Here is a 17309-nt window from a genome sequence, read left to right on the forward strand (position 1 = left end):
CACCAGAACAAACAAGGGAGTGGAACATTACTGTGATTCTTTAAAGAAACCAAATACTTCAGTACATAGTGATGTATATAATTCATCAGTTGGTTTCTTTAGTGCATTTTGACATCAACTTTCACTCTCCATTTTAGATGGGGTCTTCACCTTTCATACTGGGACCACACATTTACTGTTTATGCTTATAGTCAAAGAACCAGAAGGCAACACACACTTAATTCAGCAGCTAAAACCAACCATAGGAATAACCTATGTTATTCCTGGAAGTTTACTCCACAGGCATTTACAGTGTGCTTCCTATGACACTGTAACACACCTTGCAAAGATAATGAGGGTGAATTTGGTTTCAAAAGTACAATATCCATCAGCCCTGCTGAGAAATTAAACTCTTCATGATGTTTGATCATTTAACATAAATATAAAGCAAAGTTTTCAGCCCATATTTAAAGTCTGGAATACCAAACTGTAATAGATTCACTTGGCATTATCCATAGACAAAAGTTTAGGGAGGTGTCATCTGTGTAGTCATGCCAGGATTAAAATGTCAATCTTACCAGCAGAGCAGAAAAAACCAACCTGAACCATATGTTTTTAACCATGGGGGCTTAAAGAAACTTTTAGGAAAGAACTTGGGTTTCTAAATTAAAAACCAGCTTCCCTTGTGATGCAGGAGGATGAGGGACAGGCTGAAGAAGAGAAGGGTAGCCAAAGGGCTGGGAGAGAGGAACAGGGAGCTGTGTGATTACCACTGGCCAATCCTGAGTGCTTTAAACTGCAAAATTATGTATCACTTGAGAATCACTTGAGTAAACAATGAAAAAAAAACCCCATCACTAGCAACAACCTCAAGCAAATGTCTTTGTATTTCTAAGACAATGATATTATATTGAAAGAAGGGCTGGATAGGGACCTAACAAAATGAAGTACTGTCCAGTGATCCCAATGTAAAAAAAAATTCTACTAGTAGCAAGCCAGCAGATAATTTGTCCTTAAGACCTTGGAATTCAGACTGACCACTATGACAAATTTAAGTTACACGTGAAAAGGCAGGTCATGCTTCTCAGTCTTTACTTCATTTTACATCTAAGGCCCAGCTGTTGATAAAGGGGTAATACCCATTTCTTCTCCTGGTCCCAACATTTGTATCCTTTCCTTTGGTCTCACATTGGCATTCTTCTGACCTTCTGGGAAAAGCAATCTGTGGAGCAAAAAGTTAACTGAAGGATTAAATGAATGCTGGTGCTAGTGCAGAGAACTTTGTCTTGGCTGGCAGCTGGCATTCAATCAGCTGAACTGAAATAGAAAGATGCACTGTCACTTTACTTGTAAATACTACCAAAAGTCAAGGAAACAATGGTGGCAAATTTCCTTCTCTGTCTCTTCATCACATGAGCACTCTCGACCACATAGTGAGAGAAATTTGTATAGCTAGCCACAAATAGCACAAGCAAGCTGGAAAAGTCAAGAGGGTTTTTTCTCCAACAAGGCTGCCTGCTTTTCCTGTAGAGAAATGCATCAGATCAATGCCCATGGCTTATATAGGATAACTTCAATTTCACAGGAAGGAAAGCTGCATTTACTGATTACAATCACTGCAACAATGCAGAGACTGAAACTATAGAGGCACAAATTGTGAAACTTTTAAGTCTCATCATGTACAAAAACCTGCAGAAATTACAAAGCAAATTACTGGATTTTGAAACAGAAGCAAATTATTACATGCAAAGCAGAAGTATCTGTTACATTCATACTAGAAATACTTAAGCAGAATTTCATAACTGTTTTAATAAACGAACCAACCTTTTTGAGAGCTCCTGACTCTTTCCATGCCATCCTATCTTCAGCACTGCATTTAACAGAAAGTGCTGCCAAGGCTTGAGTATACAATAAAGTGAACAGCACTTTTATAATGCAGGTGAAGTGTTCTGTAAAACAAAGAAATTAATTTTTAAACATTTGATCTTTTTAGCAAATATAATGATTACAGAGTCTCTAGTTATGGAAATGATAATTCTGAAATGAAAAGCAAGTGCTACACAAAGAACAGCTCTTCAAAATATACAAAACAACATATATTTACTGGCTTTCAGATATGACTTGGCAGCCATAGTGAATGGAACAAGTACAGGGCAAGTAATTTTCCACTGCTCCTTATTTTCATCTTAATCCTGGTTAGCAGTGACTTCATCCTAGTGGCCTGGTGATAATACAAATTTATATTTTGTCCAAAGGTTACATAAGTTAAGCTACTGATTACTGTAGATGTAAGCAAATGCATAGGCTACCATCTCTTCTGGCTCCCATCAGGGGTGACACTCATACAAATATTGGAAGAATCAAATTTAAAAAAAAATCATCACAAGAACATCTAGTATATCAGTTTCTAACCCTTCCCTTCCAGATATGGATCCCACCATAAAGCACTTGCTGCAAAACACTCTTGAGTGAGTACCTGTTTACTGGACCTCACATGCATACAGAAGGAAGGCAGAAGGCAAGACTGGCATTTACTGTATCTTCAAAGATCTTTATAATTATTTTTTTAATATTTAAAAGACTATTATTTCCTAGAGCTAGGCTGCAGGAGAAAGGTTTTGAAATTTTTTGGGGGATGCTAGCAACAGAAGCAAAATAAGATTTCCTAACATGGAAACAGGAAAAAAAAGATCATTGGCTGAAATGAAGATACTGAAGCAGTCCTTTTTTATCTTTTTACTTTAGGTTCCATTTCCAGTCCCAAATTATCTAGTTTGTTTTTAAATCTAGGCAGATCAAAGAAGTTTCTATCATCACTTACACCACTCCTTAAGCATAAACATAACTAATATATATCTAAAAAAATGTAGACAAAAATGAGGGATTTAAGAAGTCATCTCAGGCTTTGAAGTCAAGCAAAACAATTTACATAAGCACCTCACAAAAACTGGGTTAAATTCATTCTTTCTTCCCAAAGGATTTAAATGAGTTTCATATGTGAAAATGAGGAGGCCAGGAAAATGAAACACCTTGCTTCTCCTTTCCTGCATCTAATATCAAAGCCCACTACTAGATTATAAAACATACACCGCTAAGACTTGAGTACATAATTAATATAATTGAAATAACAATTGTTTGTCTATGTAACAAGTGTTTACAAATCAATGCAGACAAGGATTTTGAAACTTTTTAATGTCTCTGAGTATAAGCTTATATGAGTATCAACTATAAGCACAATTTAAGCATCTTAAACATCATTTCTTATTATGTAATTTAAAATTCACTTTTCTGTATTATATTCCTATGGAGCTTGTGTTAAACACGACAATGAATGGTCCTTTACTTCATCCCCCCCCTCCTTCCAGAGCAGGCAGCATTATAATGATCCTTCCTCTTCACATCTCCCCAACAGGGGGATTTACCAGATCCACTAGATCTTGAGGCCATATTTTTTATCTCTGCTGAAACCTCCATTTTCTTAGCAATTCTACCCCTGAGGAATAACAGCAGGCAAGCTTGCAGGAAATTTTCTGGGACTGAAATCTACAAGATGGAACCACACACATTCAGAGAAGTGTAAAAATTGCCTCTTTGGCCCGAGTTAAGAGTTTGTAATGATAGCTAGAACTGAACTCAGGTACTGAGCTCTAACCCCTCAAGAGGAGATACAAGCAATACAAATCAATTTCCCACTGAAAGCACGAAGGGAACCCCCTGCATGCAGAGCAGCAAAGGCACACTGCTGGAAACAGGCTCCAGCCTGCCACAGCCTGCACATCTTGTAGCTCTGCACAGGTGATTGCAGTGCTCAATACTGGGTGTCTTTGCATATTTTAAAAAATCTGACTTTTGCTAAATAGAATTACTCTTTGTCCCCCACTCCCCCCCCTTAATACTAATTGTTCCATTCACCAGAAATATGTCTATCCCATGTTATGTCTCAATTAAATGAATTCTCTTGTATTTACTTACATGTATGTGACTCATAAATTACTATGAATTACATTTTTGGAGAATCCAGAATTGGACAAAAACTGCACACTCCCACATCTAGGTCACCCTTAAGAAGTCCTGAATTCTGCCCAAACATCATCTTTTTTTTTTTTTTTTCCCCTTAGGAAAATATCTCAGGAGCACCTCAGAGGCCACCTGTTGTATAATGAGCACCAAGACTTTTTTATAGTCATAGAAACAGCCCGTGGGAAACATACTGAAACATCAGTCACTGCATCAATTATCACCTCATTACTATATTACCTCTTTAAATGCCATATATCTGACAGCTGTAGGTAATGCTGAAGCTGTTGCTTTCTTGTCTACTGAAAAGAGCAAATTTATTCGACTTCCTGCAGTGTGCTTGTGGGGGCTGTGTGCTGTTTTCCTGCTGCCCCCTGAGGCAGGCTGTGCTTTTGCTACATCATCTTTTCAATTTAATAATTCTAAAGCTTGCAATTATGTGAAGTAAGCCACTGAGCAAAGTTCTGCACTGAAATGCATTTAGGACTCCTGTCCCTAATCTGATAGTCTGACAGTCTGAAAGTATCATTACTATAGCTAGGCTAATCTAATCAAAACAGGCTAATCCAGAACTTTTGTACTTATTTTTCAATAATACTGAGAAATGCACTTATGTTCCTATTTTTAAAACTTTTTGGAACCAAATAATTTCAAAGCATCTCATCCCATTATATGCATCAACCAACACCCTTAAAAACTAAGTTTAAATAGGAAACACTTCAGGAACTCTAATTTTAAAATTAGTGCAAGAAATGTGCTGATAAATAAGCATATTACCAACAATATAAATCTTTTATTTTCAATATCAAATTAGATGGTATACCCTATGACAGAAGGAATCTACAAAGAGAACCAGATGCAAAATTAAGGACATAGGGCCCTTTTTACTAAATTTAGAAGGAGATCTTTGTATAAATAACCTTTGAAAAATATTCTTCTTGATCAAAAGCTTGAATGCTTCTTTGAAAACACAACTTCAGAACAAAGGGAGACAGCCCTGTACTTCAGATAATCCATGAAGGGTGTGTTAAAGTTCCAAGATACAGATAAATATTTGAGCTTCCATACTGAAACTGGATAGTATTCAAGCTGATTACATCCATACTATATATTTAGTCAATATCCTTATCCAATAATTTTTAAAAGTGTTAGTGCTTGCAGCGTGCTGCTCCTTACACCCAGTGCAATGCAGGAACTGAAATCACTAGAAGCTACACTCTGTACTCCTAGAAATCTGTACACAGGGTCCCAAGTCAGGTGGTGGGAAAATAAAACTTTTTACTATTGATGGTAACAAGAAATATCCAACTTCAATTAAATGACTCCAGCATCCAAAAACTGTGCTGCAGAAAGGACTGGTGGGGAGGAGGGGGGTATTGAATTCAATTTACAAAGACAGATTTAGGTTTTGATAACCACCAAGCCACTCTCTCTATTTCTGTACACACACCATCATTTGCTATTTCTGTAAGAAAGGAGCTGGAAGCAAAATCTTTATTTTGTATGGAGTCCCAGTTCAAAACATCATGAACACTCCATCCTCTGTACAACAACTGCCAGAGAACTGAAGCAGAAAACTCCTACATGGATTATTATGCATTTAGCCCTGTACAGTTTCAAAAATTTCAAACAAAATTCTAAACATTTGAAGCCTTTAAAAGTTCTGCCCATGTCCTAGTGTGAAACTCAAAAGAATAAAGAGGTTTCACAGTATTTATTTGCTTGCTACACTACACAGAGGGACACATATCAGTCTCATTCCCTTCTCTGCAAATTGGTTAATGCTTGTAAATGCTCTGACCTCTACCACTAAGTTTTTTCTGTAGCAGTCTTCTTTCTTTCTGATAGGTTCAGATCAATTTTCTCTTCTGAATGAAGAGGCTGAACAGTAATGACATTTTTATTGCTTTAATCTATGTCAGATTGAAAAAGATACCAACACCCATCCAACAGTTAATAGGGAAGTTAATGCAATTCCCAGTCTGAATTTAAAATTAACAGTTAATAGGGAAGTTAATACAATTGCCACCTGAAGGGCAAGAGATGAGATTTTGAGTCCTCCTTAAAGAGCGCTCTCTATTTTTAAAAAACACATGGTGTAAACAAAAAGGCTTTTGAATACACATTTGAAAAACAATGTCATATTTGATTAAGGACACAATGCTCACTTAAGTCTATTGTTAAAGGAATTTACTGGAAATATCTGTCAACACACTCAGGCATCAGCCTCCTGTGTGTATCCCAGTGCACAGCCAAGTCCACAGCTCCCGCATGGCAAGGGCAAGGCAGCACAGACAATTCAGAAGCAGTAGGGTCAAACAGAGATTTTGTTCACCCCTATTGCTGACCTTGTGCTTACCATGAGACATTTCACAAGCCACTTTACCTTAGTTATACCTCAGCCCTCTACAAAGAATTAATGATATTGAATTTGACTCTGTGACCTACAAACCCATTGTAAAAGTACTAAACAAATTTGTTATGGCTTATTTTTGTGAACACCGCTCCACACCTCCAAACAAAGAATTATGAAAGACTTTCTTTTCATTCTGCTTAACCATTTTGATGAAACAAAAATTAGGAAGATAAAAGGCAATTTATTTCCAATTTAATGCTTCACAGATTTGAAAGAGACACATTTATTTTCTATCTGCCACTTGCCATTTCCTTCTCAACTGCAACCTACAGTAAACCTAAAAGCAAAGACAACACATGCTGCTGATATGAGGCACTTCACAGAATTCTCCACAGAATGCATTACTATTAATTGAATGTTGTCTTTTCTAGGATAAAATATACTTTCTTAAATGGTGGTATTCAATGCTTGGATATTGACTACAAAGACACCACTGGTTTGTACTTTATCTTCAACACTTCCTTCCGTGAATTTCAGATGTTAGTCTCATTAAACTTTTATTTGCTGTTTTTATACTAGTTTGATTGAGTCTTTCCAATAGAGTTAAATTGTTGTTAAAAAACAGGACATTTTTGACAATAGTCTTCCTATGCAAAACATTTTATTCTTTTAGTATTTTCATATTCTAATAATCTTTTGGATATACTTAATCCATAAGCATGCACTTAACAATTGTATATGGTGATACTAAAGGTCTTTTCCTACCTAAATGATTCTATAATTTTAAGTGTATTGAATTGAAAAAAACAAACCCACAATGTTAATGGATACATACAGAGTCACTTTAGTTGAATTTAAACATTCAATACCAAGGACTGAACACCTCTTACAGGGAAACAGTTTCTGCTAAGGTGTAAGCATCAAGAGCAGAACAATTCCTAAAGTTACCTATTCAAAACCTACCAAAACTCAGCAGATATCAAAACTGCCACACAGATCCCATGGGAGATATGAAACAGTAAAGTGATATTTACTTTGTTTGTCCTCATTTTCAAATAAAGGTACAATTACAAATAAACAAGCCAGAGACCAGAGGGTCTGAACCCCTATTCTGGAGCATACATTACCTATTAGCAAGAGGAACCAGGTTCAGCTGGTCCTTTTACACAGAAAAAGAAACTTAGGTTTTAAGACAGTTCTGATTTTAGTAATGAAATATTTAATTTTTTAATATCTCTTTAATATTTATTCATAATTACACTGTATGCTGTCTCTATTGAAATCGCTGCATTACAGCAATTATTATCTTCATATATGAACTCTTACATAAAATTGCTGCAATTTAAACTCTGAAATTCAAATTAAATTACAGTCTTTCAAATTTTTAGCCCTTAGGCACTCAGTTGAACTTGAAGTATTGAGCTGTCCCTCCAAGCAAAAGATGAAGGTCAAACAAAGGACACTTTTCTTTCAGTAGAAATACTTAATAGTTTCTGCTCAGCTCTTGTATCTTTAATGAATAGTTGACTGATAAGGTAAAAAGACAGGGAACACAGATAAACCTGTCAACTCAGAACAAAAACTTCTGTTCAATGCCACCTTTTGTAGATAAGGCAGAAACATTATTTTAGAATACAGAGTAGATCAGCTGTGATTTACCATCCTGCAAACCATCATGAAAGCAGCCTCATCTACATAATAATTTAAATATACATATTTTTGTAACATACCTCTGTGCAATGGCTGAGGCATGGTTAAAATCTGGATAAGTAAAAGGGATGAGACATCTCTGTAAAGCACAGGAACTTCTGGCAGTTCTTCACTTACCAGCCTGGAAATAAAACCAAAAGAAAATCACAACTGATACTATAAACCCATGTTCTTACTTTATTTTGTATTTATTTGAAATAATATTACATTTGATATCAAGCTTATAGATGCCTAATACCCGACAATTTGCTAGGTGATCTCAATTATAAAATGGATCTCAATTCAAAAATTTAATGTTACTCATATAATAACTCAAGAGGAAATTAGCATTTGGGTACCTGATTGTGTTGAAATGTTTTAAAACATTCAAAACTGCCTGAACTCCTTATGTCTATGTAGAGAGTCAAGGAATATTCAAACAGTTGAATTGGTTTCCAAAGCATGGCATTTCACACATATACATGTAACCAGGCTGTAACAATAAGGAATCCTCAAAATACATTTAAAGTTACAGGGAATGCTCCTATTGCAAAACAGAGACCTTAGAAAAGCTACTGCTTTCTTTCACGTGAAGAAATGAAGGCTCAAGCAGCCATGACAGGTGGGATTATGCAATCTTACACACAGTCTTTATTAAACTCCCTGGATGTCTAGAAGGAAGCAAATAAGCACAGAGATAATACAAACTGTTCAACCATCCAGATTTACTGATGTAACATCATCTTGTTTTCCTACACTAAAAACAAAAAATGCTTGCAGATAGGATAGTTTCTAGCTTTGTGTAGCAATATTCAACAAAATTCCAACCAACAGTATTCTTCAGGTCAAATGGCCAAAAAAAAAATCATTGTTGCCAGTTTTAACTGATATGGGGCGTGATGGAGATCTCAAGCAGGGGCAGCTTGAGATAAAATATGATACACACCCTCCCCGTGAGCCTTGCCCTTCTGCAACACACACAGGTGCAAAGAGCTGGGTGTGTTCTTACTGCCCCTGGCAAGCACTGCCCGTGGTGCTGCTGATCTGCACTGCAGGAGTCACACTGGGAACTCCTGGCCCCACTGACCCTGAATCTCCCATGCAAAGCAGTCCTCTGCCAGTGGCCAGCAGTGCTGCAGAGGAACCAACTGAGCTCCTGCACTCTATGGACTGCAGAAGGCTGCCCACGTGAGGTGGGATGTGGATGCATGCGTGGGATCTTCAGTGTCCTCTAGCAGCTTTGGGGATTCAACCAGTTCATCATCTCTGAGGCCCATAAACATTATCCTGCTTTTGAAAAAAGACTACATAATCAGTGATTTCCTGAAAAATTCAGGCATCTCTCTACAGAAGGCACTTCCAGGAGTCATCTGATATGAATTTTAACACTCAGAAGCAGTCATACAAGAGGAGGATTAAAAGAACACTTACGGTCACATGGCTGACTGATCTTGTAAAATGAAGGGAGAGAAAACATGGCCTAACTGGTCCTTTTGAATTAATGAACCCAGACAGCTAGAATAAACACCATCTATAACCTTTTTGCTATAATCAATCATTTAATAAAATTATTGCTTCAAACCACTGTAATACACACATATATATATATAAAAACCCAAATATTCTAAAAATCAGTATATTGAATTCTAAAGATAAGGGGGGCAAAAATTTCTATCACACTGCTAAGCTTCATTTTCAAAATTATACAGGCCATGAAGATACTCATTTCACTATGTCTCTCTAATTCTACTTTTACGTACAGCTAGTTCTACTCTCTGTGATCTACAACACCGGATTTTAAAATAACCCTCGTTGTGTAATGACTTTTAAACCATGGACATCCCTTAAATTAAATTACTTCTCATTTTTAATTATTAATTTATATATACTTGGGAAAAATTTAATTTGGAATAGCATAAAAAAAGCTGACTCCTTCTGCTCACATTTAGCTGAACACTTCTTTCCAACAGAGGGATCAATATTGTTTAATAGTTATGTAACAACTAGGTCAAATACCAGTTCTGTCCAAATTATTATATACATATATATATACACACACATCAACAGAATACCATAATTGATTGGCTTCAACATCACACATAAAGGAACTCATTTGCACGTGCAGGACCAACTGAATTACTTTCCTAATTTATTCAGTTCATAAGAATTGAGAAGCAAAGCTACATTAAATGTCAGGGGTTTCGATAAGCTGCTTTTGCTTACATCAAGTACTGCAGCACATGAAGCACTTAAAAATTGCTCTGTCATTTGTTAAGAGCCTCAGAAACTTCTACATTATGAAAATGGAATTGAAATTACAAAATGTGTTTAGAAACGTGTTTTATGGAAATTGCCCATTCTGTTAATCCCTAATGCAAATATGCAAGCTTGATAAATCTGACTACAAAAACTTGTGCCACAGAAGCACTTAATAAAAAGAAAGCAAGTACAACAGCAAATAGGACCAAAGTGATACAATATGATTCAAATGTGTAACAGCTGTATGCTGAAGCAATTTTTTAAAGGGAGTTGGTGGTGAAAATAAACTATCCAGTGCAAAATGAACATGTCCTAAAATGAAAAATGCAAACCTCAGCTTTCCCTATGGAAATGACCTCTCCTCCAGCCCAAGGTAATTGGGCTGCACCTCTCTGTGCCAAAACCAGGGCTGCCTATCCCCTGACAGCTGAGAAACTCTGCCTCTGTATTCTGGATCCTCCTCCTGGAGAGCTGCTAGGCAGGAGTCATTTCTTTGGGAATGGATACAGAGAAATGGGAAATTCTGTTGTACTCTGAAATAAGCAGCATTTTGCTGATGGTGGTTCCTTATATTTATGCTCCCCATTCCCTCTTCTCTCAACAAGAGACACTTAAAAGTTTTTGGTTGACGCTAACTCCAACTAATTATAAAGGTTGAAATTCAGTAAGTAAAGTCAAAGCTCTGAGCCTCACACCTCTTTGAACTGTCTGACACAGAAAATTTGAGACACAGGGATATAGGTACACCTAAACTAAAGCTTCATCAACTAGGGCAAACTTATATTTTCTCCACAATTTGCAGGATAAGAAGCAAAGCACACAAATCCCAGATGGCAGAGAGGTCAAACTAATACACAGCTTCTGATATTCACTGCAAGAAAGCAGAACCCTACTATTTATTCTGGCTGCACCTTAGGATATAATCACAATTTCATATTTGCTCTCCGTTGTGTCACAGCAGATTTTACAGCAGGTCAGTTTCTCATTATACATTCACTGACAGAACTAACACTGGGCATCTCCTGTTCTCTTTTACCACGCTGCCCCCAGCAGTCTCTTGGCACCCGTTCCCAAACTCATTCAATTTAAGCTTTTTAAAACATGGATTTGTTGCTTGACTTTGTTCATGCAGCCCGCCCAAGTAACATCAGCACAGCCAAAGAAGATGGTGAGCTGTAGTGTAGGAAGGAAGAAACAGCCAAGAGCAAATACTCCAAAGCTGGCACTACTGTGAAAACCTAGGTACTGCATCATCTGTCCTGAGAGCCAGCTGTTCCAGGCAGGATTTCTGTTGTGTGGAACACAGACTTAAGTCCTACTGCAGCACATGTATGTATAGACCACCACCCACATAAACCTTAACTAAACCCTGCTATCCCACCATTCCTACTCTCCCTGTCTCAGAGTATCTTCACAAAAACTGTGGGCTTTTCGCCCATTTCACAACAGTTTCTGGGATGGAGATGTGACTTAAGAGGTTCCTACACACAAGCTGCTCAGTCCTATCCCCGAGTTGCAGTTTGTTGCCCCAGTATGACACCATAAACAGTCTCTGAAGTGACCTAGCTTAGAATGAAACATCAGTGAAACACTGCAGAAAAAATAACCCAGCATTTCAGTTTATCATGCAGTTCCTCCCCCCAAGTGCTTCTACTGCAAAGATCCTTAATGTTTTATCAATCCATTCTTTGCTGATATATTCTGTCTGTCAAAATAGACACAAAAATTTCAGCCTTCGTAGAGATATAAATTTTTAAAAACATGTATAATCCTTTCATCTCATGTTTGTTGTTCCTGAAACTGTGCCTGTTTGGACTAGTCCATTAAATTCACATCTGGGTTTAGTAATTATTGCCTCCAGCTGCTCCTTGCCTGCCCCCTGCCAGAAGCTATTATTCCCCCTTTGCACCACAATAATTGTTTATTTGATCACTATTGAAACCAGATCTGCCCCAGAAGAACAATTTGCTTAAGTACAGCCTGTGGGACCAAGCGTACATTGAATTTTGCAACATAAACTGCACAGGAGAAATAATCTACTAAACCATTCACAGTTCACCAGACTCAGCTTCTTCCTTTCCCCCCCTTATCTTCCAAACAGCTCACATTATTTAGGCCCTTTTTGATAGGCTATCTGCTTGCTCAAGATTTCCTTATTTCTACTTAACCTTGCTTGTGGCCACTTGAGCTTCTCCCTATCTTTCCTTTCATTTGCCATTTTCAGCTACAAGGAAATCTAAATACAATTGTAGAAGACACTGGGCAAAACTGGTGGTTTTGGGAAGTGAAGGAATTCTGAGAGACTCTTTACAAGGTACTTTGATCAGTTCTCCCAGACACAGGAAATCTAAGGCATTATTTATGAAGAATGACAGCTGAATTGCAGAAAATGGAGATAAAAATTGTGGGTTCTACATCTGAGTAGTTCTATTTGTAAATATTTATGTATATTTAAAGAAAACAGCTATAATTAAAGGAGAATGAGAATACAATGTAATGGGGACTTGTTTTCCACAGATTTTTGCTTGTGAGTGGGTTTTTTTTCTTTCCATTTTAAAAATCATCCTTTTAAATAAATGAAGATAAACTAGCTTCTCTGGAAAACTGCTTTCAAATCAAATAATAATTTAAAGTGAAAATTAAATAGAAAAAGATGGCATATTGGCTTGATGATATTTTTCTTCTGTGACTTCCCCAAAGTTAAATTGTTTGGAATCACAGTAATACAGTCAGAAAATATAGAACTTTTTCCCTCACTGACATTTTTTTCTATTTTAAGTCTTTGCTTGAAGTCTCATGTGCAGGTCAGGCTGATGCTTTAGGAGACTTGGTTAACTTCAAAGCAGCAGAATACCATTCACATCTAAAATCTGCAATGATTATTTCTCCACCATCCTCTTAAGCTTTTTCAGTTTTCAGCAGTGTGTCACCTTCTAACTGCTCTGAGTACTCTTCCCTGTACCTGAAAAAATCTGCTATTCTCAGAAGGATGTGTGACTCTTAAGTAGTGTGCAATCAGATCATGCACACCAATCCTAAGAATGCCATCTTCCAGTCAAACTAGCACTTCAAATTTCTGCAGTATAATTACAGATACTCATTTTATGCTCCAATTCATACATGAAAAACACGTCCTCAAATTGCCTCCTTTGTAGTGTTCTGATGCCTGCAGACTAAGGAAGGAAAAACATTCCAAGAGTGAGCAAAAATATTCCAGCTCAAAAGCATCTGTGCCTCTCACCAGTAAATTATTTCATGGCAAAATGGATGCTATTTCAGTTGTAGCTTCCTACAAACCATTTAGGACTTTGTGCCAAACCAGTATCATCAAGTCTACCATGAAATATTGAAAACCAGTGCAGAAGGCACAAGAACTGCTCAAATGCATTTCCAGCATGCAAACCCTTCTGCAAAGCAAGGCATTACAGAGCTGCAGTAACATTAATTTCTAAGTGATTCAAAATATTGCCCAGTGAAATCTAACATACTGCCCTTTAGCCTTGACATGACCAATGCACGGTGAATTCCATCAGCTCTGCAGGCCCCCTCTATTAACAGCTGCTTCCAAAGCCAGCAAGCTCCTCAAATGCCAAAATGAGAAGTGCATGATCTGTCCCACAGCCATTCTGGCCACATGATCTTAATTCTGCTGCTTATAACTCAGCCAACCATACACCAAATTCATTAACATCATCCCACTACTCAATCTAGGTCAGGGTTCAATCAGAATCACATGAAAACAGACTCTCAAAGCAGTTTGAATGCATGCTGAACAGGTTTTCAGGTTATAAATGCTTGATGCTTTCTTCTGCTAATAGTTTATAAATTACTCTCTTAATACAGTTTAATTACTCCAGTAACCTAACGTTCATTGCAAAAAAGAAGCCTGGGTCCAAGAGAAAAATAAAATCTTAAACTAGAAATGAGAACAATTGTTTTAATAGTCCTCCCCACTTTGCAGTTAGGATTGTGGCATATCACAATTCTAGATCAGTCTTTGAAATTGCATGATGCTTTCCACCTCAGGCTCCCAGAAGCACCACAAACACACAGCTGGAGAGGCACTAAAAGGACAGTCTTTTGACATAACTGCAAGCTACAAAATGTAGAGCTTAGGATGAGGAAGATGCTTAAGGTGCTAAGAGAAAAAATATGTACTGTTTTCCTCTTACGAGGAAAAATCATGATCTGGTTTTAGGCAAGAAACCTTTCTCCTCATCATCAAGGGAGAATCTGAAAAGTGATGGGTCTTAAGTCAAGTAAGGAGATGAGTCCTTGCAGAACAAAGTACATGGGTTAATTTATTATGTTGTTAATCCTTGTACAGCTGTGTATGTAAGGTTCATCTTTTAAAAGCAAACTCAGATCAGTAACTTGCTTAAAAATAATAAGCTTGATGAAAATTTTTAGCCTAAAATATAATTATTTCTCACATATATTAGACCTATTTACAGGTATTAATCATTATTCAACTTTCCATAAACTACCAGCTTATCTCAATGTAAATTTTGTTGAGCATCCATGTCAAGAACAGCAGCACCCTATCCACTTACCCAATACTATTTAATTTGCTGTGCTTAAGCCTGCAAGAGGTGCATTTAAACTTTAGCTCAAAACTGGTCAGATTTTTATGTAAAAGAAATCTGAAAATATATTTTATAAATTCATACATACAATTTTTAGATGTTAAGTCTCCACCAGCATACCTCACAGAGAATTTAAATTAAGACAAAGTTACCCAAAGTCCCTCTGTAAGCATGTTTCTTTCACCAGGCAAAACTGATACTGGGTAAATTAAAATACTTGCTCTGAGTTTTTCTCCTGCGAGGGCTGGGTGAGTTTCCTCCAGGGATTGTATGCAGAGTCTATACTGTAGAGGCGCATGTGCATGGCCAGCACGTGGAACAGCTGATCTGAAAGGGGAAGAAGACACATTGCTGAGTATTATATACAGGGATATGAACTTTTTACATTTAATTGCCATTGTGTATTGTAGGAGATTCTGAGAAGCCTGTCATTCCAAATAAGCTGGTACCCTAACAAGCATATTTTTATTAAGGATTGATTTATTTTTTAAAAAGAGATTTGAAGAGAAGTAAGATTTCAATAGAAGGCAGTGAAAGCATGCAGATATACAGAAAAATGTTTCAGAGAAAGGCTGTTTAGAAAGCTTTGACCAGATCTCAGTTGTTTTGGTGCTCCATGTTCTTAATTACAGGCCCTTTTAAAAAATCCTGTTTCATATGCTGTTATATTGCCAAGGTTCTGTGCTCACTACGTTTGCCTCTCCAGTTTATGCTAGAAGCAGTGATTTCTTAAACAATTATTTTTAACAGAGACTGATATACTTTTGATTTATTTACTTTTGGCTCCCAATCCTCTCTCTCACTGTTAGGTTCTGAGCACCACATATTTGAAATTTAATCTGAAATTGCTACAAGTCCTGACCTACAGCAGGATCACTTTGCTTCTTCATCTTTAAAAGGTTTATTATTCTTTCTGCCTTCATATTTTGTAGGTAACTTCTGGACAAAAAAAATCCTCAAACCAACAAAAGTCTGATTACACATCAATGACACTAACAGTCTTTATAACATCACAGATTTGTCTGTACCACCTGCAGGCAGAGTTTGCTGATATTCATAATTTCAAAACCTCTGTACTTCAACTGTATCAAAAATATAATTTGCAAAACACTTGTAGAATTTTTCAGACAGAGGATGCATAAATACTCATGGTGATTTACTGCAGTATTTTATATTAAAATGCACATTTTATATTTATCTATGAATCATACAATCACAAAGACAACGTCTAACCCTTCCTTCCATTAAGCCACCCAAGAAGGCAAGCACCATTTAGGTAAAGAGCATTTTCAGAAAATGCTCTTTAATATAATTTATAAAGCAATAAAAAGCAACAAAAAGCAATAAAAAGCACAGAATGGTTTGAGTTGGAAGGGACTTTTAAAGGTCATCTAGTCAAAGCGTCCTGCAATGAGCAGGGATATCTTCAACTAGATCAGGGACTATTCGGGATTCAGACTTCACTTATTTCAATGAATCTTTTTTTATCTTCATAGGTTTATACTCAAATAATTAAAGTATCATTTCCCACAGTTTTGCTTACTTTTTTCTTCCTGTCACACTATATCTTGCTATTTGGTGTCATGCTTTTGTCCTGTTCAGTTTTCTAGGACCCTGCTTTCTTTCTCCCTTTCATTTTAACTTTTTTCCTTAGTATCCTGACATCATCTTTCCTCTCCACCCCTTATTCTATCAATTGATCCCTTTGCATATTTCTCTCTAAATCTCTCTACATCTCTTTAAAACCCACTTGCTCAACCTACACACTTACAGGTCCTCTCTTTCAAGTAGAAATAGCAGCTATTAATTTATTTTCCATAAATAGACAATTACTCAGAGGTACGCAATGGCCAAAAGAGTCGCATGATGCAATCAGCTGACTGCCAGAGCCTGAGGGCTGTAATTAGCTCCTGGGGTTTGTAAAATAATTGGAGCTGTGGATGGCATTGGAATTGATAGCTGCCACCTGCTTTCTGAATAAAAACAGTCAATGAGGACAAAATAAGTCATCTTTTCTCCTGGCAAGAGATTCTTAGCAAAACACTGCTTTGCTGATAAAGTTGAAAATATAAAATCTGAAAATATACTTGTATTCTATCAAAATAATAAAAAAAACCCCTCAAGCATGGTTTTATTTGGAATGAAACCCATGAAAATATCCATGCCTTTTCACTAAAATGAAGGCTTTTTTCTCCCTCAACTATTCCTTGCTTTAAACAGAAACAGACAACTACGCAAAATGAAAAAAAAAAAAAAAAAATTGAAAATTGTTCAGGGTAATTAATTCATCCCCTATTCCTTTAACAGCTACTCTCCAGAGCTTTTACTAATATGAAATTAAGCAGGCAAGCATCAAATTCTAGCCCTGGAGAATGTATTAGTAATCTCCACACGTGAGAATGGAGACACGCAGCGGGAGTGCC

General features: G+C 36.8%; 1 protein-coding gene across 4 annotated transcripts in view; it reads right to left on the minus strand.

The window, feature by feature from the left end:
• UBR3 (ubiquitin protein ligase E3 component n-recognin 3) overlaps positions 1-17309 on the minus strand; it is a 97466-nt gene that overhangs the window by 8777 nt on the left and 71380 nt on the right. For all 4 annotated transcript variants that reach the window (XM_071434942.1, XM_071434941.1, XM_071434940.1 and 1 more), the window contains 3 exons: positions 15108-15213; positions 8083-8183; positions 1804-1928 (listed from right to left, as the gene is read on the minus strand). In XM_071434942.1, coding sequence (XP_071291043.1) covers positions 1804-1928; positions 8083-8183; positions 15108-15213 — 332 coding nt within the window. The remainder of the gene's footprint in view (positions 1-1803; positions 1929-8082; positions 8184-15107; positions 15214-17309) is intronic.

This window comes from Agelaius tricolor, unplaced genomic scaffold, assembly GCF_023055355.1.
Source record: "Agelaius tricolor isolate 1412-34295 unplaced genomic scaffold, bAgeTri1.0.p SCAF_10, whole genome shotgun sequence".
Taxonomy (NCBI): Eukaryota; Metazoa; Chordata; class Aves; order Passeriformes; family Icteridae; genus Agelaius; species Agelaius tricolor.